Source organism: Vespula pensylvanica, chromosome 18 (genome assembly GCF_014466175.1).
Source record: "Vespula pensylvanica isolate Volc-1 chromosome 18, ASM1446617v1, whole genome shotgun sequence".
NCBI lineage: Eukaryota > Metazoa > Arthropoda > Insecta > Hymenoptera > Vespidae > Vespula > Vespula pensylvanica.
In genome coordinates, this window is record NC_057702.1 from 890,228 (window position 1) to 914,129 (window position 23,902).

Sequence of the window (23,902 nt, forward strand, 5' to 3'; positions counted from 1 at the left end):
AAAAAAAAAAAGTGGACGAACGCGGCCACTTTGAGAATTCGAAAATTATCGAGAATCGAGTCGAAAAATTACTGGCATGGATGAAAGGAAACGAAAAGAAAAAGAGAAAAGAAGAAAACGAAACGAAAGGAAAGAGAGAATTTTACGACTCGTCCTTCCCAATTAACAAATCGAAAGATCAACTTAGGTCTTTTCTCTTCATCTTCGCTATCGATCGCGAGTCGCAGGGATGCAAGTTCAATGATGAGCATATTGGTCAAACGGATGTGCGCGCGAAGAAGGAGATAACAAGAGGGGTCGAAGGGTCGCCGACGATGACGATTATGACGATGCCGTTAATGAAGATCGGTCTCGCAAATAACTGTTGTCGTCCTTGCTTCCAAAGCCACGCTAACGACTATAAATAAAACTCGGTGTTCGCGCGTTCGAGGTCATCCTTTTGCAGTCAAAGGGTTAAACGGTGTTCGCGTTTTCACGCGATATTCCTAACAAAACACGAAACGGGATAAAATCGTGTCGTCGAGAATAAAATAGAGAAGTTGCCATTATAACGAAATTACAGCTCGAGTAATAACTTTTGAAATAGAGCGTGATGCAATACCGTTTCTCTATTTCCCTCTCTATTTTAAGGTAGTCGCTCGATTACCATTGCTTCTATACGTCCAACAATTATTCTCGTTTTTCTTTTCCGGCCAAATTTACACCTGTTATTTCGCCTAACCCAGCGAATTTTCTTTCGCATTCGACCAAGTGCCTAACGACTAGAACGAGAAAAGTGGCACACAAAGTAGATATCGATTACAGCGTTAACTCGACAACTATTTTTATCCCGAGTGTTTTTCGCCATAGCTATACGATAAAACTCGACGTTGTTCTTTCTGTCGTTTCGCTGCGAGCTCGATTCGAGATCATTGGCCATTTACAATGCACACTTGTTTAACAATCGAGAGTACAACGAGGCTCGGATGTTCCATCTTCCAATTCTAAGATATAGCCGATATACAGATGTTACGAAAGGTGCCGAGGGTGGATGAAGGGAAGTTGCGGAAGGTGGTAAGGAAAAGTCCAATGAAATATAAGAGAAAAATTGCAAATGAAAGAGTACGAAAGAAGAGTAATTCAGGAAACGGTGTAGAAGTGCGACGGCCAAGTCGTCCTTCCGCGAATTCCATAGAAACGGTGTGAAATAATTGCTAGAGAGCAGAATTGGCTGACTTCCAAACGATTTCCGACCGGCTACTATCTCCTCGAACCGCAATTCGTAAAGGTTTTGGAACTCGTTTGTATTCGCCGGTAGTTATTACAAATTATTCTTTAACCCTCGTGAGAAAAACGGGGAAACCATTTTGGAAAATCTATCGACGACAAAAAAGAAGATTTAAGGAAAAACAGATTTAAGGATTATACGATCGTGTTATATCGATACGCGAAACAAAAAGTTTCGTAATATTCCTTAGCTACATGTAACAGTTCGTTCTTTTGTAACGATATTACCAATATAACTCGTTTCAATCGCTTTTCCCTATAAGGAAGATAAGAAATCCTCCTTTTCAAATACAGTGTTTAAGGTGCACTATTTCTTACAACATGCTACAATCCAAGAAACGTTTCGACAATGGAATCGAATAATCGGAGAGTCGAGGGAAATTGATACGAATTTCAATACGTTTCGTGATCGAAGCTCGCGAAAGCTCGCGATACTATAGACAAAGCTTTTCAAATGCTTTTCAAATTCATGCGAAATTCAAAGGAGATAAAGAAATATATAGCTATTTCTCGAATAATTTTCTAAAGTACCAACCGTCCCCGGATTCAGGAAATAAAATTTGTAGGTATTGCCAAAGTATCCCGGAAGTTGACAGAGAAATTTAATCGATATCGCATCGCAAGTTAAAATTTTTTCTTCAATTCGACGTACGGAATTAAGTCGCCTTTCGGGTAGAAATAGAAATGAAATTCTCATTCGTCAGATGATCAGATATATATATGTATATATATTAACTTTTCACAAATGCAAACATAATATTCAAGAAGAGAACAAGATCAGCGGGCGGATTAATTTATCTAATTCTTGATTAATACAAGATATCGATCATACGTCAGGAATTTCGCAGAAAAAAGCAACAGGAATGTCGCAGGCCACGTCATCGAGTGTACCATCCTCTAACATGGTTCCGCAATTTTGTATGGAGCCTGAATTGTCAGGTTGACCTCCCCATTTGTCGGTCCAGGCACTGTAGCCACTTTTTAGCAAGGATTCATCGTGTATGGTCACCCAGTCACCTTCGACGAAGATATCGTGAATTCCCAAATACATTTGATTGCTATAAGTTGCGTCCGTGAAAGAACTGCTTCGGTTAAATAAATCCGAAAGTACCTGCAATCGAGACACGAATGAACGAAGGAAGGATAACCAAAGATCTTTCTTCCCTCACATTTTCCAATTTTACACGACCTTCGACTCGTGTAAAAACGATGATAAAAAAGTTAATTAATCTTGCATACTAACATTAGCTTCAGCAATGGAATTGATAACAGCCAAGTGACCGCCCTCCTCGATGCAGATTTTTCTCGCCTCGTTCCAAGTCTTCCCTCTCGTGTGTAATTTGTGCGAGCCAATTCCAGGAGAATGATGATAATCGTCTCGCCTATGTTTATTCCCAACAAAATTACATTTCCAAGTCGTACCGTGAGATATCGGAAAATTCATCGGGTTGTCGTTCGTTTCTGTCGAGGATGTTCCGTTTCTCAAGAATGGACAACACAATTCGTTTAACGACGATAAAGCCGCGCTTTCCGAAACGTTCCTTTTCAATGGACTCGACCGTACTACGAAAATGATAAAGAAACTGATGTACGTGAAAAGTAATAATCCCGACATTGTCCTTGAAACGCTTTTCTAGATCTAGTCCTAATCTCTAAATTTTCGAGAATGCAACTTTCTTCGATCGTCTCCGTTTTAAATCCAAAGTAGCATGCTCATTGGTCCGAGGCAACGGAGCAACTAAAGTTCTCTATATTTTTCTCGACCTTATAAGAAGAGGCCAAATGATTTTGTGTTGGTTTAACGAGTTCTTCGATAAGACTTTAACGAGCCTTCTTTGACCTTGTGAAAGGAATCCAACACATTGATGGGAATGGCCTACCGATGTTGAAAAGATGCGGATCGACCGATACGTTTCCCACAGCTGTCTCTCTCTCTCTCTCCCCCCTCCCCCTATTTCTCTCTTTAATTAATTTCGATTTTATTATAAATATAAAAAAGTGTAAAATAACGAAAAATTAAGTAAATAAAAAATATATTTGTCGAAAACGACGATAACTGTTTTTCTATTTTTTTTTCGGATGTGAAGTAGTTTTGTCAGTGGTGCTCAAAATGATTTTCTAGACGCGTTGCGTTTATAATCGTTTAGGAAAAGGGTGTTTGTAGGGATATGTGAGGGAATATAGATAACACTCGATGCTTGGGAAGCACCTAACCATCGGCATCGTCAGGTTGCGCGAGGATACATGGCTTCGGGGTCGAATCTGCTTTGATCAAGTACCGGTAAACATTCGCCTGGGTCACGGATGAGAGCCCGTTCGGTCAGCCCAGTGTTCGATCCTCGAGGCTGGACTCGGAATGGATCGGCTTGTTTCGTCTCTTCTCTTCATGAAATCCCTTACGCCCTCGGAACTTTGTCGAAACGCCTTCTACTATCGAATATATGCAAGCTGTCCCTATCCTTGACCAATTGATATATTTTACCCAAATGTGTGTGTGTGTGTGTGTGTGTGTGTGTGTGTGTGTATCTCTATACACGTATATATCACGATTTGGTCGAACAATTTATTTAAATATTCCAATTAAGTAATATAATTTTCAAATATAAGGAGAGTTCGTCGAGACATAAATGTAGTCGATTGTTGTCGGATATCAAGACTAACAGCGGTGTTATCGCTTGTTGCAGACCGAAAGAGAGAGAGAGAAATAGAGAGAGAAATAGAGAGAGAAATAGAGAGAGAAATAGAGAGAGAGAAATAGAGAGAGAGAGAGAGAGAGAGGGAAAAAGGGAAAGAGAGAAAGAGAGAGAGGCATCGATGGAACACACTCTCGTAGAGCAAATAACGATTGCTTTGATCCTTAGTCCAAAAGTCGAGCGTTCGTTCTCGATCTTACTAGGAAGATAAAGGAAGCGGAAAGGATTCTAAGCATATCTCGTCAAAGATGAGAAAGCGGACGACGAGATCGACAAGAAGAGGGAAGAAAGTAAGGACGGCGATCCCGACGACCTGACGCTCGTAGCCGAGACGCTCGACGAAGGCTGACGGATCTGGAGGAGAATCAGGAGGAAGCCGTGGAGGAACGAAAGATGAACGAGAGCGAGATTTATCTGCTCGAGTGGGAAGAAGAGGCAGAAGCTAGGGAACCTAGCGGCGAACTCAATAGAAGCTTTTACAACGCTAGTCGTGGCAATCGCAGCTACGAAGATTTCTGGGAATTAGCAAGCGATCGTGCTGGACTCGCGGTGGTTCTCTTTCTCTTCTCCGTGGCGACAGTTTTCGGTAACAGCCTCGTAATCCTTGCTGTCATCAGAGAAAGATACCTTCACACGGCGACCAATTATTTCGTTACGTCGTTGGCCTTTGCCGATTGCCTCGTAGGCCTGGTCGTCATGCCATTCAGCGCGATTTACGAAGTTCTCGAGAATCGATGGCTTTTCACGACCGACTGGTGCGACGTTTGGCGTTCTCTCGACGTACTCTTCTCGACGGCCTCGATCTTGAACCTCTGCGTGATCAGTTTGGATCGTTACTGGGCCATCACCGATCCGTTTACCTACCCAATGAGGATGAGTAGAAAACGCGCGGCTATATTGATCGCGATCGTTTGGATTTGTTCAAGCGCGATATCTTTCCCAGCTATAGCTTGGTGGAGAGCAGTCAGAACGGAGGAAGTACCGGAGGACAAGTGTCCCTTCACCGAACATCTCGGTTACTTGATATTCTCCTCGACGATTAGCTTTTATTTACCGCTCTTCGTTATGGTCTTCACCTATTATAGGATCTATCGAGCCGCCGTGATACAAACGAGGAGTCTCAAGTTGGGTACGAAACAAGTGATGATGGCCTCCGGCGAGCTGGAACTTACTCTTAGGATACATCGTGGTGGTGGTGGTGGTGGTGGTGGTGGTGGTGGTGGCGGCGGCGGCGGCGGCGGTGGCAGTGGCGGCGGCGGCGGTGGTGTTAGCACTGGCGGAGCAAGTACGAACGTGGATCCGAGGCATCTCTTTCGTACGGCTTCGAGCACGCCGGAAGATCTACAAGATCTCGAGGAACCTCTTACGGCTCTTCACAATAATGGATTAACCAGAGTACCTTCCACGAGGATCAACAACAAGCAACATCTCGGCAAAAACTTTTCCTTGTCACGCAAACTCGCTAAATTTGCGAAGGAAAAGAAAGCCGCGAAGACTCTTGGCATCGTCATGGGAGTCTTTATCGTTTGCTGGTTACCCTTCTTCGTGGTGAATCTATGGTCGGGTTTCTGCGCCAGGTGTATCTGGCAAGAGGAGATTGTTTCTGCTGCCGTCACGTGGCTCGGTTGGATCAACAGCGGCATGAACCCAGTTATATACGCTTGCTGGAGCAGGGATTTTCGGAGGTAAGTCGTTCGATGCTCGCGGCGAATCCCTTCCCTTTCTTCGAATCATCGTTCTTTCTAAACTCGCCTTGCCAAGACCTTATTACGCTCCCGGCGTTGTCCTTTTCAAGATTATTTCTTTGAAAGCTGCGCGACCCTCGCATAATCGTTTTTTCCTTCTCCTTATTCGCATAGACTTCGGGAACCCCGTAGAAGCGAGTTACGTTTTACGACTTAATTTTATCTTTTAAGAGATTACCCTTGAATGATTCAGATACGACTTTGGAAACTCTATCAATTATACGTGTTATCCCTACGACTCCTTTTGTCACTAACTTTGATACCTGCCGTTATTCCGACACCTCGAACAATAACAAACTTCTTGACTATTCGTTGCAATTCCATGCGTACAATTTCGAAGACCAGGCGAGTTAATGAAGCTGAAAATTATCCAAAAGAAAATTATCTACTTAAAGATTCATAGACCTGAAATATTTCTTGACAAATTCCCTCTCGAATTTTCGCGAAAGAACCGAACTAACTTTCGACGAACATTTCGACGACACACGTTTCCTTCCAAATTCGTCTTTGCATTCCAACTTAATTTTCAGTTTCTCATTATTAATGTTATATGTATAATGTAACACGCGACAATGCTTTCAAGTGGATAAAGTGTACGCGATTAGAATGTAGATACTTATTAATTACGAGGGTGTCGTGATACGCAAGTCCCTCAAGGGTTCTATTAAACCTTCACTCTCTAAGAGAAACGTTGTAATTTTAGCCTGTGCTTGTACGTACAATCTGCCGATTAATTTTCTTCCAGTAAATAAAGCGACAAGCTTTGAACTACAGCTACTGAAATCGATAGCACTTTCCTTCCCACGAATTTTAAAAATTTGAAATTTACCATCATAATGGTTAAAGCATTGGTTTACTTAATTATTAATTAATCATTCGCGACGATAAAATCGTTAAAAGACAGAAGCTAACGACGTTTCGTTAAAATTTTCTGATTTATTTGTCGAGAATGGGAGAGAGAGAGAGAGAGAGAGAGGGAGGGAGAGAGAGAAAGAGAAAGGAAAAATGGAGCAACAGTCTCGTCTCGTCGAACGCCGACAGCTTTTCTCGCGACAAGAGAAGAAAAGAAATGTCGACTATCTAATACGGCTTTGTGAAAAATGACGGTGTGTCCAACGATAAATAATAGCGATCCTGGTCCTGTTAACGATAAAAAGTAAAAAAGGCCTGTGAAGAAGAGTGACGAGGCGGCCACTGTAGCGGACGCTATTCAACTGCAGACGTATAAATCTGCGATTAAAAGAGAATTTTTGTTATTCATCGAGTACTATTTTTAATAGAAAACGAATTAAAGAAGATACATTATTTCCTTTTTCTCGTTTCTCGCATAGATTCTTTTTCATTCCGAACAAACTTTGACTTATGCGTATTGGTCGATCGATATATCCCAAGATATAAGGCGAAACCTTGTAAAAAATGTAAATTTTCCCTCTGCATTGACTTAAAGTACACGTCAGTTGGAAAAGCGAGGAACGCATTTGCCACGATAAAGAAAGAAAATCGATTTTAAGGCGAAACCCATGCATCGTAAGCGAGACCCGTGAAAGGGCTCCTTGCTCGGCCACCTTGGTAGGTAGCACTTTATTTTTAGAAGCTCGTGAAAGCAACGGGAAAAGTTTTTATTTGTCGACTTTAGATACTCCGCTACTTTGCAAGACTTCCGTCTCGAGATTTGAGTATCAGTCACGAAAAAAAAGGGAATAGGATAAAACGCTCACGATCAAAAGAAAATTCAATATTATCAGATCGACGTCTATTTCAAGCTACTCGAATATATTCGAAAGGGAAAATAACGTGAGACGAATATAGAAGGTGATTGCCACCCTCGCATCCCCTCTATTTACATCGAGGAAGGAACATGTATATATAGAGAAAAAGTCATTTGAGATAAGCCACACTGTAGCTTTTTACAAGCTTAACAAAAATTCTCTTATAATGAAGGATGTGTGTTTGTTTGTCTATATATGTTTATGTAGATACACACAAACACGTTATCTACAGCAGTTTGGATTATCCTTAGAGTACATGTATGTACTTACATGACTATTTTTCAAACAAGCAAAACAACGTCCTTATGTTAAAATTATATCTCATTTATTTTTTATGATATACTCACATTCTCGCGAAATAAAGGTCCAAACTTTTTCTCTTTCTCGATTTATAAAACTGAGTCTCTTTCGAGCGTTTACGTGGGAAAAAATAAACAGTCGAGGGTGAATTTTTTTTATTTAATCCTGCGGGGAAAGTTCTGTCGGAACAGGTACCATTAAGATGATAGAGAACGAAATAAGATGACTGGCATTGAATAATACCATATATACTAACGGCTTGACTTTATGCAGTGAGGCGAATATGTCAGATGGCTCGTGTATATTCTATAAATTTTATCTAAAGCAAGACTCCTCCGGAAAAGGAAAAAGAAGATTAAGCAGCGGAAGACGACGAAGAAAATAAAAAGATAAGATAAGATGAGAAGGAGAAAAACGTTTAACGTTTACGTTTTCACGTCGCTGGAAAATATAATACTTGGGCTAATCGATCTTCCAAGCCGTAAAAAATCCCGTAGGTTTAACGTAAGCAACAAATTTTTAAAAACTCGATTCTTCCCGACTATCAACAAATTCGTGAAAATATATTTTTTTTAATTATTCGTAAACAGGCTTTTTAAATACAAAATGGACGGAGATAATTTGATATCTTTTTAAATCGGAATGACGGAAAGCGAAAACTTTTGTCAAATTACATCGTACAAGCAGCACGGTCATATAATTCACTTTATATGAAAGAGACGGTAAAGAGATTCACGCTTCTCTTTGAATACGCACGTCGAGAAACATCCAAGTTTCCTGCGTCATATTTGTAAAAGGCAGGCAACCGTTGAAAACGCGAGTATACTATATACAACCGAATATGGCTTAATGATCCCTTTTGACGCGGTACATATACGAGCCATAAAAGAGAGAATAACATTTTAGTCTAGCTTTCTACATATTTTCTGTTAACATATTGTAGCCTATGTAAAACTACAATATTTGCGTGTCGTACGTTCTTCCCAAATAACACACACTCGACGCTTCTATAATAATTAAAAATTATTCTATATAATATATAATAATTCTCCCTCCATATATTGTATATAATAATCCCTCTTTTTCTCTCTCTTGGATCAAGTAACTCCAATTATGAGATACTAATAATACGTAATAATGTGTAATAGAATCCAGTTTCTCTATGATTTATATAAAAGTTTTCTTTGAGAAGAAAGAGTATAAGATCCTATCGTGTTTATGTACTCACGGTTGCTATAAACAGTCCTTCTCGCAATACGACCGACAGAAATGTATCAAACGCAGGCAACTGAGTGAAATTATTAAACACGATTTTCTCGAAAATAAGGCCTGCAAACGTAACAACGTTACTATCTGTTTTTTTACTTATTTTTATATGTAGAATCTAACATCTCGCCCGGCTGTACCAATCCATACGGGTATATACGTATATACATTGAAGCATTTTATTCGATTCTAGTGTGAACTCGAGGTAACGGGTTTCAAGGATTTAGCTAAGCTTAAGAGTTTATACATTTTTGGGATATATACCTAACCTACATATGTATCTAAAATATTCGAGCCAATGAAATGTGTATTTTCAATTTTGAGGACAGAATCGTATGAAGCATGGAATATTTTTAAGCACGACCGCACTAAGTCCTTTGACAAGGACTAAGCTCTTGACACAAGGAACCAGATCTATCTCTTTCAACGTTTGACCAGAGGGCTAAGCAGTTTGCTTGCAATTCGATACAAAACAATTTCATATTTCGCAAAAGTATTCTCCTAAATTTCAGTAGAATTGGTTTAGCCATTTTTAGCCAAATTTTGTAACATTTTATTACCCGAGAGATAAGAGGATTATCTCTTATCTATTAAAAATACATCATTGCGATTCGAGCATTGTATACTAATTCTTTAAAAGCCACGCCCTTTAAGATGCAATAACCAAGCTTTAATATTATACCGTAATAAAATTTAAAGGAAACTTATCCTAACTTTCGGAAATCCGTATACCTCTTCTTAACATTCACCTCGAAGAGGATTTTACTTCACGAACAGCGAATATTACAATCCATCATCGTAAACATCTCGATGTCATTCTTCCCTACGCAAACCAAATATAATGCAAGTAGCTCAAAGCATATACACATATACGTAACGTTGCTGTGCATGTATCTGCATCGAATCTCTAAAGCTTAACCCTTTGCACTTTAGATTTACCTCTGACGTGTGACTATACTTATAATCAATAAAACAAGCAAAAGGAAATAGGTCTATTAAAAATTACATTCAAATATATATATCAATACATACACAGATACGTATCACGTTTACAGATGATAGGTATACATAAATTATAATTAGGAACTTTTATATTCGTCGGAAACTTTATTTTACTTCTTTATGCGATCTCTTGTTACCGTTTCAATTTATTGGCACGTATAAACTTCGATACGCATTATTTATATATTAAAGTTACTCGAATAAAGAGTTCCAAGCACTTCTAATTAGCTAAATATGGAGAAATTAGTGTGCCGTACGAAGAAAAATTGTTTTTTCTTGTAGCAACGATAAAGAATCCTTCAGAATGATAAATCCTCTTTCAAATTTTGAATTGAAAAAACTATTGTGAAGAACGAATATATATACTTTGTAGATCCGCTTCTTTTTTATTTATTATGACAATATTAAAATTGATCGATCCTATATATAGATCGAGTTATATTTGTTTAAAAGTTTATAAAATTTCTATAACATCAGTATCTTTTTGCATTGTTCGAGGTTACTATTCTTGGAAAGCTAATCGATTTTTCTCTTTCTAAAAAAAAAAAAAAAACAAAATAACAGGATCGTACTTAAGAAGTTAACAGAACACGTAATCGATAATCGAGTTTTATGCTTTAAGCGTCTAACTTTATCTAATGTATTTTCTCTTACCGTAGTTAGAAAAGAGCTAGGAAACTTGTGTGTGCCGTTGTAAATAAAGAAAAGATTTCTCAAAAGTAAGAGACATCGTGAGTTTGTACACGTTGACACGTAACGAAATATAGAAATAATTCAGGAAACCGTTGGAAATACCGTCGAAACATCATTTCCATAACATCTGCCATGAGAGTGTAATAAAGGTCCGGCGTTGTTTATCGGGTTTAGTGGTTATTGTGAAGCAACCAAGTTGGAAATGTTTGCATAGAGGCCAACAATGGTGGCCATCCACACTGCTTTGTTCGATACGACGACGATATTTTGTCAAACAAATTTGGTACGGTCAAAAAGATTACATCCGATGTAAAATGCATGTATTCATATTGTATATTATTCCCTCGATAGATAAATATTAAGAAAGGCTAAATATTAAGATAGGTTGAAAAATGAAAGACGTAGAAAAGCTGGAAACGGCACGTTTTGAGGTAACGTTTCATATAGATACATATTTCGTACAACACATTAATTTTTTTATTGCTACTTAAAATTTCAGAGCTCTCGCTCTCTCTCTCTCTCTCTCTCTCTCTTTCTCTCTTCACTTCCAAGGGACTAAAATAGCTAAAATGAAAAAGAAAATATGGTGTCGAAGTGCGATCATTTAAAATGCGAAAGGATCCATTTCTCACAAAAGGTTTCCTCCCTACGATGACTTTCGAAGATGGAGTTAGCCGGCCGTTTTATTTCGCTTTAGCTACACGCACCGTGGAACTTTGAAAATTGATGGTTCGATGGCTTGGGCGATCGTAAAGTCGGTTAACAAGTTGAAAAGAGAGTAATGGACTAGCTGACTCGGCCGACTCCATTTTCAAGTCTCCGTTAAGTATGTGCGTGTCCAATAAATCGTCTGCGGACTATCCATCACTGTTCAAATTCATAATACTCGTGTCCTTTAACGCTGTACGAACAATTATTGTCTCCGTACTCCGTTCTTGACACCATTTTTTAATTTTTGGATTACTTCAGGAGAGTAGGTGAGCGAGGCGACAAGTAGGTACTATAGTTGGGCCGAGTAATTCATACGAGTTAGCGGCGTCGATATCAACGCTCAAGGGATTCTAAGTGTACGTACTCGGTGGTATCGGATATTCCTGCAAATTGAATCGAGAATAGTTTCGAACTAATTTCGTTGCAGGCCCGACCGAGGTTGCTCGCTGAAGAAGCTACGAAACGAACCAACCTGTACATCATTCGAAACAACCACAATCGCTGTTCTAATATTTTACTTCGGACAGGTCGATCCATTGACTCAAATGCAAAATATTTAACTCCCTATAAAAATCTCTATTTTGTATCTAAATAAAAAGCACTAGTATTTTCCACTTGCTTGCCTTTTGAGGCGAGCTTATATCAAATCGGAGATTTGAAATTTTATGAGACTTCGATAGGTAAAGAATACCTACTTACAAGTTTTTGTTGTTAAAAGGAATGTGTGCGAAGTGTTTTGTACGAGTAATGTTGGCAGGAAAATAACAAACAATAACAGCAGGCAAATACATAAATTGAATACGACCAAACAATAGTTTGAAATTTTCTCTATAAAGACGACAATTTGTATTCTCCAAGATGTAAGTTATTTCGTTCTCCTTCCGGCATTCAATCTCGACAGCACAAAATACGTCGAAACTTCGAGGAGGCGTTTAATCGTTGCGTAAATATCGCCATCTCCTCCGACTTCTCCTAATTTGATTTGTCTTGGTACTCGACAAGGAAAGCTTTAGCTAAGTGAAGAGACCAAAAGAAATAGAAAGCTGTGATGAACATCGGAAAACGAGTGCAGTGTTGTTAGACTTTAAATGCGGCAACACGAATAAATTTCTAATTAAAACTCCCTCAAAGTACCTTCCTTAGTTGTCCTTGTCGTTCGCGAGTCTACCACCGAACGAAATTAAAACGTGCTAGTGTATAGACGGCGGCATTTTAAAACTCGGTCAGTCGCTTGGCTGTACTTCGTCGAATCGTTAATTCGAACCGAAACGAAAAAAAAAAAAATCGGGTAATCGTCCAGAAATTATGCGATTAAGTAAATTTGATTGATGATTAAGCGAAAATTCCAATTATAATCGTGATCGAGTCGAGTCCTTTCGCGAGCCATCTCGTTAATGAATAATGAAAAACGCGAATAAAGATAAAACGAATTTACAGGTACAATTAATTTGGGAATATGCTTACAGAGCACGTTCCAAGTTTATCTCAGGTCAATTTTAACATTCAATATAATATACTTATACTAAAGAGACAAAGAGGGAGATAGAGATAGAGAGAGAGAGAGAGAGAGAGAGAGAGAGAGAGAGAGAGAGAGAGAGAGAGAGAGAGAGAGAGAGAGAGAGAGAGAGAGAGAGAGAGAGAGAGAGAGAATAAAAGAGAACTATGCCACTTTTTTTAATTACGAAGAAATTAATATATCATATTAACATGCTGCGTGAGGAATAAAATCGGCTTGCGAGAAATTTAATAAAAATAGAATATACGCCTTGTTGTTCATCCGACTGTCATTTTGCAAACATGAGGAAAATCGATCAGAGGAAATTATGTCCTGCGACGATTAGCCAGTTGACGAAAAGGAGAGGTCTATTAAAGGGATTTTAGAGAGCTACGAAAGTAAACGCTGTTGCATCGCTTATCGAGCGATAGGCGTCGACGATAGACTATCATCCGTTCTAACGACGAAACACACGCGTATAAAGGGAAAGTTTCTATGCGCGACACGGCCGAACCCGCATGTACGCGCTGTTTTTTATTTTCCAACGACAACCTCTTCGTCCGACATCGTGCGCAATTTGTAATGGAATTATTTTGGAGCTCCAAGAAAGTGTATCAAATATAGATATTGTTACGCATGAAATATAATATACCAAATCATAAATAATTGTATGGATGACGGTAGAAAGAAGCGGAAAAATTCTTCAAATCTATCCGTAATTACCATCTCTGTAGAATCGAATTGAACCGAAATGAATTCATTAAATTGATTATATTAAAGCCTACCGACCAAGAAGACGTAACCCATCCGTCCTAGTTTTCACAATATAGTCCGATAAATGAGGAAAAAAGAACCGATATAAATAACGATAGCTACATAAAGGCCATAGATGTAAAGAAGGCGATAGCTCCCTCGGACAGGAATGCCTGCCTTTCAGCCTTTCAATTCGCCAATGGAATTGCTTTCTCTTTGCGGACGAATAGGATGCCGTTATTTTTGGTCTCTTAGAATTGCTCCATTTCGTTCTAATACCTTGATATTACCATAGAATAGAACAATTAACCTAATTACTTTCATTCACAAATAAAATCCATATTAATTTCTCGTTTAATTTCAACTTATCAATTCGAAGCAGCGTTTATTGGTCGCATTTTTATTACCTACTCATACATGTAAATTATAAGGCATCTACACTTAATATGAAAATCAGCAATATCCACGCAACGAAATATTCAATCAGATTGCTGATTGGAAATGTGCGGTATATTTTGTTTATGTTTATGTGCGAAGAAACCTAGCCTCAATGCAGCTTTCCGTTCATTTCCAATGACCGAAATTAACCAATCGTTTCTCGTTTCCTATCGATCGATCGGAAGAAAGCGTCGTTAATTTGCAAGTCCGAAAATCGGTATTGCTCATTGTTCGCGTTTCATGCTGCCACGATAATTCTGTTTGTTGCCGAATTTCAGAATGTGTCCGCATAAAACGAGGCTTATCGATGCTTATTTCAATGCTTGTCGCGTCGATGTAACAATGAATTTAAAAAGGAAATAAACAGTTATATTTCGGTGAATAGCGGAAAGCGATAATTTTAACGAATATCAAATTTGGATACACACGTGCGCACGCAAGCACGAAACGGATTTTATTACGTTTCGATATTTATTATTAATCATTCTCTATGGAACGACAATATCGACAATTCCTTTTCGCGGCATAGTTTCGAAATCATGTTCGCGCAAATGGAACGAAGAAACGTATGAATAGATAAAAGTAGGAAAAAACGTTGTCATGTTGCTAATGGATTCGTAAAGATGTATTTTCATCGAGGTAAAGCGAGGGAAAACGGTATATCGCGTTCGATGAAATCGATTGAAGTGCGGGAAATATTATGAAATTTATCGGCATTGCGTCGTGCCTTCTTGATTCTCTATCAGCCTCGTCTCTTCATCCATTTTAATCGAATCTCGTCGCGATCGCGTTGAAGTTAAGCGTTATTTATGGTTAACTAAGTTTCGCGTTATTTATGATTAACTATCACAAGGCTGATGGTTACCAACGCGAACAAGTTAATTTTTTAATAGTTCTTTATACACGGGTACATGCAATATATTATCTCCAGCGTTGCGATATTGTACGTATGAATATTCGTCTCTCCAACTTGTTTCTTTCTTCTTCAAAGATACCAGCGATTATAGTTCCGAACCGATAAAGTCGAGGTCTGCCTTTGAAACGTTTCCATGTTGGTTACACTCTCGTCAAATGATTGAAATGAGTAGATAAGCTTGTATACGGTCACGGTAACGTGCAACATTGATAAGAGAAAGATCTGAAAGATTAGTGTGACGTTTATGGATCGAAAGAAACATTCGAGTTAGCTAACAGATTATTCTAATGCAATTTTTTCCTTTGTATGAAAAATTTAGTTAGTCGAGGTACAAGAATTTATTAAAATCTCCACATTTTTCGATAATTTCGTAACTTCTTTCGATTGTTCGAATAATCTTTTTCATGCAAAAATAGAGCGCACATACATGTAGAACTTTTGTTAATAACATATTCCCTTTCTACATAGAACATAGAAATATTTCTACAACTTGCTGTATCGATCCATTCTAACTAGTAAAATGTTTAACTTGTTACAACGAATGCCTCCTTTAACAAGTATGTGAGATCAAAGTTATAGATATCACTTTGATGTGACTCCGCCCGCTTGACATGAAATTTCTACTTGTAAAACTTAGGAACAAAATACCTGTTTCCGTAAGCGTGAGTATAGGCAAGGAAAAACCGTGTCCTTGATAGATATGCCAAAGGAAACAAAAAAGGAAGAGACAGAATCGTAACACTTCGTGTTGGCAGGGTTCACGAGATATATACAGTAGGTACATACCTATTTTTTGCTTAGCTTCCATAATTTCTCATACATAATGCATCGTTATGCAAGTGCAACACCAAAGTGGATTTCAATGTATTTTGCATACAAACCCTTGCGAATCGAATTTTTTTACAAAAAATCTTACTTCCTTACCAGTAGACGAGCAAAACATGCGATGATGTCGTTCGTCAACGACTATTTATAATTTTACATTAATCGACGTATATGACTTATGTTTGTTAAATTTAGGATGATAGTATCAATCTTCTTATGGTATTCTAGCCAAGTCTGTCCTCGTCTCTTCTTTCTTCTCTTTTAAAAAATGCTATGTTTTATGAGGACCATTAAATATTTAACGTCTATGTATATTTAAACTTGTCATCTAGGAACACTATCATCCTGTTTTCTAAGATCCAGGCTCTTCAGTTTGCATTAACACGTAGGAATACGTCTCGAATCAATAATCTAACGATACATACCTACGTCTAGTGACATTCCATCCTCGTGTTTGAGATCAACTTTGCAAATCTCCTACTACTTCGACTATAAGACGATCGATATTCTGATACGGATTAAAAATTATATTATACGCGTATTTCCTACGTTTCTATTTCGCTCTGTTATACTTATTGCTTAAAATTGTTCTACTTCGTCGTGGCTCATAGCTATTATTTCCGTTATTAGTATCGTTAATTTATTATTATTATGACTAATGTTATAATTTATCATTCCTTTCTATTTTGCACTTATGAAGGTTAGTCCGTTTCTCTCTCTCTCTCTCTCTCTCTCTCTCTCTCTCTCTCTCTCTCTCTCTGGTCTTACGTTTATAAGCACGTACGTAAATACACGTAATGCATGGGTATGCACGTGTACGTGTACATATGTACGTGGGAAGGAACGCGTGTCACGCAAAGTACTTTGGAAGCAAGCTCTGCGAGACATTCAACACGTTCGTAACATATGCTTTTGCGATCTCACGTACTTGAGAGGAAAATGTTGAACATCGCCCCGAGAAAATATTCCTACTGCAAGAGATAAGGGTATGGGATAGGTCGCCGAACTTGAGATGAGAAAGAGCAACGATACGTTTCTTTTTTTATATATAAGGAAGAGTTTTCAAATCCGTATCCCATCCGCATCCCATTTTATTTCTCAATATAAACGACATCTAATCATTTATAGATTGTATCTTATTTTATGCATCTATGTTAGAAACATTTTAAAGGGTCGGTTACGATTGATGAAATATTTTGATCGAATCGCTCGTAAAACTAACGCTTGCATACGCCGATCATAATGAAAAAAAGTTACAAAAAAAAAAAAAAAAAAATAATAAAAATAAAGAACGACGCAAGACTGAAGAGTAAGAGAAAGAGAGAGATGCAACCAATGATCGTTTTGCTAGTAATACGTGTAAGAGAATGAAGGGAAAAGAGAGAGAGTCACTGTGCTGCAATCCTACGTGTAACTATCACGCTTCACGGATATTTACCCGGGGTAAATGCAAAATCGATATACCCAGGGTCGTTCGATGATGTGCAGAAGGTGAGAAGAGTGAGAAAGAGAGGGATACCTCTCGATCCTCGAGGTCGAAAACTGAGTGGCCTCTCACGGTAAATAGTTATTAATAAAGATTTAATCGTCCATCTTTTCGTTTAGCAAACCAAATTTTTGGATAAGATTTTTTTTTTTAATATTCCTATAAAAGGAATCTCCTTTAAAAATCTCCGCTGAAGTTTCGCAAAAGGACGATAGATCAAATGTAAGTACGATCCTCTAAGTAAAAACTTTTTTACAGGCTACATTGTTATTTCTTTGTTTCTTTCTCTTTTTTCGTTCTTTGCTCGATGACATTACGCGTTAAAGCTTTCACGAGAGAGAGCACGTCATTTTCCGTTAGTAAATTAATAGGTGTATAGATACCAATAAATCGTTTAGCGATGCTTCGTTCGACCGATCACAGCGATATTTTTAATCCGATACGAAGTATTTGTTTTCGATAACCCACAGGTATTGAGTATTAACACAGTAGCTGTCATAGATGGAACCCTTTTTGTTCCCTTTTTGTTCGACGAAAATTTATCCTGCCATTCTTCTTCCACTTTATCTGACAATGAGAAATCATTTTATTACCGAACTCGAGATAAGAAACAATACCTATATCAAAAATGGACCAGTTGGTTCATCTCTCGATTGGCCATCTCGAACTTCGAATATTTGAGGCTCCCTATCGAGAGTTAAGAAGAAGGTCTTTTAAAAGTTTATTAACGAGCTTGAATGAAAAAAAGATCAGCTGTTGTTCTTTTTATCGAGCATTTGAAAAGAAAAGTAAATAAAAAATGAGAAGGAAAAAGGTTTTCTTCCTTCGACAGTCTTATCGAAAAGGAGACGCTCCAAGGATCGACTACTCTTGGAGGATCCTTCAGGAAAGTTGAAGATCGAAGTTGTAATCGAGGGAATCTCGCTTGGGAGCAAACTCTAGGAAGCTAAGAAGATGAGAAGAAGAAGAAGAAGAAGAAGAAGAAGAAGAAGAAGAAGGAGAAGAAGAAGAAGGAGAAGAAGAAGAAGAAGAAGAAGCAGGAAGAGGAGGAGAAGGATGAGGAAGGGAAAGAAAAGTTGCAAACCTCGCTCGTGATATGAGAAGTAAGAAGAGAAGCCACAAAGACGATAAATCCTTGTCGTCCTGACTCTCAAAGGTGATCGCGAGGATAACGTTACTCTGACACGCCTCGATAACCTTAATTGCCGCCACAAGAGAATGTAGGCGCGTCCATTGTTGGATATATATATACACACACGACTAATGCGCCCAACTAACACCGAGTTGCCATTAAAGTGTCGCATCTTTTTGGCTTTTCTCACGTTTACTTATCTTGGAAATTAAACTTTATCATACCGAATATTACAACGTCGAATCATATTTAATACTATTCCATGTTTTTCCTACCGTGAAAAATTAAATGGACGCTGATTAATTTTCTCGTAGAAATAAATTTTACTTTCCATTTTCCAACTCAAACATTTAAAATATTTTCTATCGAGACTTGGATTATGAAAAAAAAAAAAAAAAGAAAATATAGAGATATCGAGGAAAAGATTTGATCGATCGCTCAGCGGAAAGATTTCGTCGAAAATTACAAAGCGTCTTCGAGCGTGATCCAATTAAAAGTTTGTACGAATCGTCGCTACGTATTCCCAAGGAAGAATATAAGTGCTTCCTCTTCGGACGGCCACTCCTCGCTTGGTTTCCTCGTCATCGGTTGTTCCTTCGATCTTCTTCGAGAAAACTCAACTCTTTGTATCGTTCGGTCGACTTCAAGTACATCAGCCACGCTCGAATAGTCATTAAATCTTCTTAACTACGCTTTCGAAGGATGAACGGTGAGAAAACTTGAACGATTCGAAGTGCAGATTCGACGAACTTTTCATTACTTGCTGCTTGCTATAGTCTTTACGCCATATAAAATGAAAAGAGTAAGAAGGAAAAAGAAAGAAGAAGAAAGGGAAAGAGATAATGTAGAAAAGAGAGCAGTGAACGGGATATATTAAAAAAAAAAAAAAAAAAAAAAAAAAGAAAGAAAAAGAAAAAAATCAACACCAAGGATAGAAATCTCAAGGCAGGATTTTCCCGATCGAAGTGGTAGGCGAGCTGAAAGGAAGCGTAATTTTCAAGATAACAAGCTATATTTCGTGTCTGGACCGTAGAACTGGAGTCTGGAGCTGTACCGGGCTCTAGACTGGATGTCTCGGAAGGAGTCTTTTTATCGGGGAAGACGGTAGACGAGAAAACGGGCTTCTTTTACCGTACGTAGATACCAGATAAAAACCTACACCGTGTATCCTTGGTAACCGTAAATACGATCTCGAGAAAATCTTGAAACGACTAAATATTACGACGGTCGATCGGCTTTAAGTCGTGATAATGTCAAATTCGTCGGGACGATTTAAATCGATATATTAGCCATCGATCGATGTGGAAACTAAAGCTCGATACACGTTCGATCGTTAGAATATTAAATAAATCAGCGACTTTTCGATTCTAGTTAATTCATTCGCGATGCTATCACGAACGTGAAAGTTTGACAAAAAAGAGGACAAAGCGATGAGTACGAAAGAAAAGTGTAAAGAGAAAAAGAAAAACATTCCTGGTGGAGCATTATTAAAAAGCAAGGTGTACGAGAAGAGTAGAAAAATAAAAGGAAAGAAAAATGGATAGGTCCAAAGGAATCCAATAAAATTTGATTAGCTGGTCGAGAGCGCAAGAAAATCCGGGTCACAGCCGTTCGGCAAGAAACTAAGTCGGCAACACTTTTCCTTTCTTTATCAGTGATTTCGATTTTCGATTTGTCTCCATGTTTCTCTTGCTCCGAGCAACGATAGAGTGCCTCTTACTTTCCCGTTGGCATCATATTTCTTCTATTATTTTCGTTTAATCGTTTTCAACTATTCTCCCGCATCATATTCCTTATCAAATTAATTTTGCTAATTTCTTTTTATCTGCTGTCAGAGACGATGTTAAACATTGAATTTCTGCTCGTTGACTTCTAGCAATGATGGCAGTCAAACTCTTGTAGAATTTGTCTTCTGAAGTCAACTTGATAGTACGTAAGTTTCATCGTACGACCTCATCATTATGATCGTACTTACATCTTCCAAAATTCTATTTCAGGATATCCAACGGCGAATCGAATTAAACTTGTTCTACGGTCGATGGGGGGTAGTAGTACGTCTATTAGAGCTTCCTTAAACCTAACGGGTAGTCGTAAATCGTCAGTACCGCGTTAACGTTGATCTTCTTCTCCATTCTATTTCAAGTGGATTATGCGATTTGCATGTAGATACATACGCATTAAAGTGTCGATGAAAATCTTTTCTATTTTACTCGACTCAAGACCATCGTTTCTTTCCACGTTAGAAAAACATTAACTCTTGTTTCGATAATCGATAAGAATCGCAGCATAAATTTAAACGACGAAATGTCTCATAGTTTTTAACATTCTAACGTATTAATATCCTGGCTCGAGAGGAAAATGGGAAAATTCAGGGATTATTCTCTTAATTTTTTTTTAATAGAACCAATCGAAGTTTTCAAATGCAGATATAGAAGTAACCTAACGATTAGAGAAACTTTGGCGAAACGAAAGAAATATCGTTCGCATTTAAAAGTCTCGTGGAACAAGGTACAGGTGTAATTGCACCTAGTCGAAAGTATCATCCATGCAATCAGCCATGACGAGGCCATTTTCATTTCGCTAGGAAGCGTCATTTTAATCCGAGGACGCAAAAACGTGAATTCGTAACTTCAGCGGAATGAAACGAGATGAAAAAAGTGCTTTAGGTACGATCGCTAAATATCGCAGTAATATGTAGGTACGACCTAAGTCGAAAACTCGTGAAAATTTCATCTTTCAATTTATGATCTATGTTAGCGTAGAAGGAAGTCTTCCGAAGTCATATTATTTTGTATAGACCAATAAGCAGTTTTCTTTCGCAGTGCAGATAAGATCGCGAACTATCGAGTCGAAATTCGAAAGAAACGAAGTACGAACGTATGAAAACGTTTTTTTTTTTCGATAAATCCGAGGTTATTTCTTGAAAAATAAGAATGAAAGAGAAGGAGAGAGAGAGAGAGAGAGAGAGATGGCAAGAAGCTATGAAAGGAAGGGAGTAAGAGTGCCGACGCAGGAATGACGCAGTCAATAGTCGTCGAGGTCTTTGTAGAGTCGACGTCATCGACGAGACGTCGGCATTGGGCGCCGAAACGTCTGAGGATTCCGGCGTTATACCTTATAGAACCCTACCGAGGCCGACTCTCGCTTACTTCTTCCTATTTGCTTGGCACCCATCTCTCTCCCTCTCTCCTTCCTTCCACAATTTTCCTTTCTTCTTTTATTCTTCTACGTTCTCCCCTCTTTCTCTTACTTACTTACATCTCGCTCCTTGTCATAGTCGTCGATATTCTTAGAAACATCGTATCCTGACATCGTAGGCCGAAACCATAAATCGAACGACTTAGTCCCTACCATTCTCTTTTCCTTCCCAGCCATTTATTCGCCGTCCCTCGAAACTACACCGACTTTTGTGCTTTCCTTACCCTCTTACTCGACGCTTTTTCGTTTACGTTATTTTTGATTAAAGAAGAAGTCTGTCACGAGGAATATCGAACTCTTATTCTCGCGCATTTTCATCTTCGAATTCTTATTCTCTCGATCGAACACTCGATGACTATTTAAGCTCTCTAAGCGGAATAATGGACGAGGAGAGAGAAAGGAAGAAAAACAATTACAAGAATTAAAAGATTCGATAGATCAAGAAGCGAGTAAGACGAGGATGTAACGCACCTGAAAGATAACTAACTCAATTTAGAATAATTTCGCTGGTAAGTCTCTCACATCCGATTAGTTCCGCCTTTGCTTGAATTAATCGCGCGGATAGAGCGAGCTCGATCAAGAAAGCATACTCTTAAGTCGAGATTAATCCTACTTCGATCGAGTAACAAACTATATAGAAAATGTTTGCTTTATAAATATAAACTTTGTTGGATGCCACGTTGACGCAGGAAGGCTACGAAACAATGGGCATTATACGATTTTGGATAATTTATAAATGAAACGTTTCAATTTTTATCTTTCCATTTATAGATTTTCTTTTAGAAAAGTTTTTAAAAAGCCGTACGTCAACAAAACGCTCTTGTTTTCGACTTATTTCGTTATCCTGTATCGCGTGGTCTTTAATTAATAAAGAGTCCCAGCGATCGTGTCTTCGATTTTGCCGCTTTGTGAAAGCTTTCTCGAAAATTCCCTCCGGCATGGCATGCCCTCTCTTCTCTCTCTTTCTCCCTCTCTCTTTCGACAAAAGAGCTTTATCAAGCAAGCGCTTTCGTGGTAGTCAGGATCGATGACATTCTAGAGCGAAACGAGCTAAAAGGAGAGAGAGAGAGAGAGAGAGGGAGAGCGGTACCAAGGTTGAAAATAAAAGCCACCCTTTCTCGATCTCTATCGATCTCCTGTAACACCGTTAAAGAATAATATTGTCGATGAATATACCCTGTTGTAACGGCACACAATGACGCTGAATTACGATACAACGTTTACGACACAATGTAAATACACATGACGGCCTTGCTCGAACGGAAGTTCGGATCACATTGATATTTAGCTCTTGAAATTCTTCACCGAGTTATTTCATGACATTATCCCAACCCTTTTTTCTTCATTTTAGAATTAGATGGCTCGTGAAATATATATATATATAAAAAATATATACATAATTTTCTATCCATTATGCAATACTAGACACGATAACCTTTCAAAGCTTACCTCTGCGAAATTCTATGATGCTTCTATTGCTCGTCTCTTTTTGGTTTATTTGTATTTATTTTATATCTATCTACCTTTATAAAAGCTTATGAAAATAGAATCTGCGATATTGTACGTGTGTATGTATTTTACAATAAACATAAATAAAAAAAAAATCCAATAAATTGAATTTAACGTAATTTCATTCGGAAAATTTAATTTAATTAATCGAAATCTTTTATGTTTTGATTCAATTACATTTTCTTGCTTTGGATAAATTTCATATTTTCTCTACACGACTTTAAAAAAGACTATACGAACGAACAAGATCGCATGAATACGTACGAACGTGCTTTGAAATTGAAAATCGTTCGAATTTTCAGGTCATTCCTGTCGCTTTCCTTCTCTCTCTTCTTTCAACCTGAAACAACGCTATATTAGACTTTCAAAGCAAAAATAAATGGGAAAATATTTGAAAGAGTTCGAACAGGTGTTTCTCGTTCGTTTCAATTCGAAATTCTTAAGAACCTACAACGAAATTCCTACAATTTCGAGTTTGTTGAGAGAAATTCGTGGAGTAGAAGGGCCTTCATCGGCATTGATTTAGCGTTCGGTATGTCGCAAATTTCGACGCGCTTCGACGATTGCCCCTCTGGTTAATGCGTTCGATGCACGTTTCCCTCTCATTAGAACGTAAACTCTGAACAAGATAGGATAGCTCGTTTAGCGAGGTACGCATACATCGATATACCTAGCAATCTACCTACCCGTAATAATATATCTATG

At 38.2% G+C, this 23,902-nt stretch overlaps 2 protein-coding genes and 1 long non-coding RNA gene across 7 annotated transcripts in view; 2 read left to right on the forward strand and 1 right to left on the reverse strand.

Moving 5' to 3' along the window:
• The window catches only part of LOC122635307, a 15,001-nt gene extending 10,996 nt beyond the window's left edge, over window positions 1-4,005 (forward strand). The window contains exon 3 of the long non-coding RNA XR_006328637.1: window positions 3,951-4,005. This is a non-coding gene — a long non-coding RNA (uncharacterized LOC122635307). The remainder of the gene's footprint in view (window positions 1-3,950) is intronic.
• Window positions 1,974-3,772, reverse strand: LOC122635304 (hemolymph lipopolysaccharide-binding protein-like). The gene is made up of 2 exons (XM_043825351.1): window positions 2,510-3,772; window positions 1,974-2,377 (listed from the first exon to the last, which is right to left on the reverse strand). The coding sequence occupies exons 1-2, from the start codon at window positions 2,879-2,881 to the stop codon at window positions 2,093-2,095; spliced, it is 657 nt and encodes a 218-aa protein (XP_043681286.1). The 5' UTR covers window positions 2,882-3,772; the 3' UTR covers window positions 1,974-2,092.
• A 107-nt stretch (window positions 4,006-4,112) lies between the features above and the next one.
• The window catches only part of LOC122635302 (dopamine receptor 2-like), a 33,845-nt gene continuing 14,055 nt past the window's right edge, over window positions 4,113-23,902 (forward strand). For 4 of the 5 annotated variants that reach the window (XR_006328632.1, XR_006328633.1, XM_043825349.1 and 1 more), the window contains exon 1: window positions 4,113-5,644. Coding sequence is in view for 2 of the 5 variants with exons in the window: in XM_043825349.1 (XP_043681284.1) it covers window positions 4,353-5,644 (1,292 nt within the window). In the remaining 3 variants the exon portion in view is untranslated. Of the gene's footprint in view, window positions 5,645-11,703; window positions 11,802-11,872; window positions 12,225-23,902 lie in introns of those variants that run through there. The other variant, XR_006328634.1, reaches the window with a different exon arrangement.

Excerpts from the sequence above, each read along its gene's own strand:
- LOC122635304 (XM_043825351.1), bottom strand. The coding sequence starts at position 2,881 with ATGTCGGGATTATTACTTTTCACGTACATCAGTTTCTTTATCATTTTC. Across the intron at positions 2,378-2,509 it reads ATTCCATTGCTGAAGCTAAT|GTACTTTCGGATTTATTTAA; the intron begins GTTAGTATGCAA and ends TCTCGATTGCAG.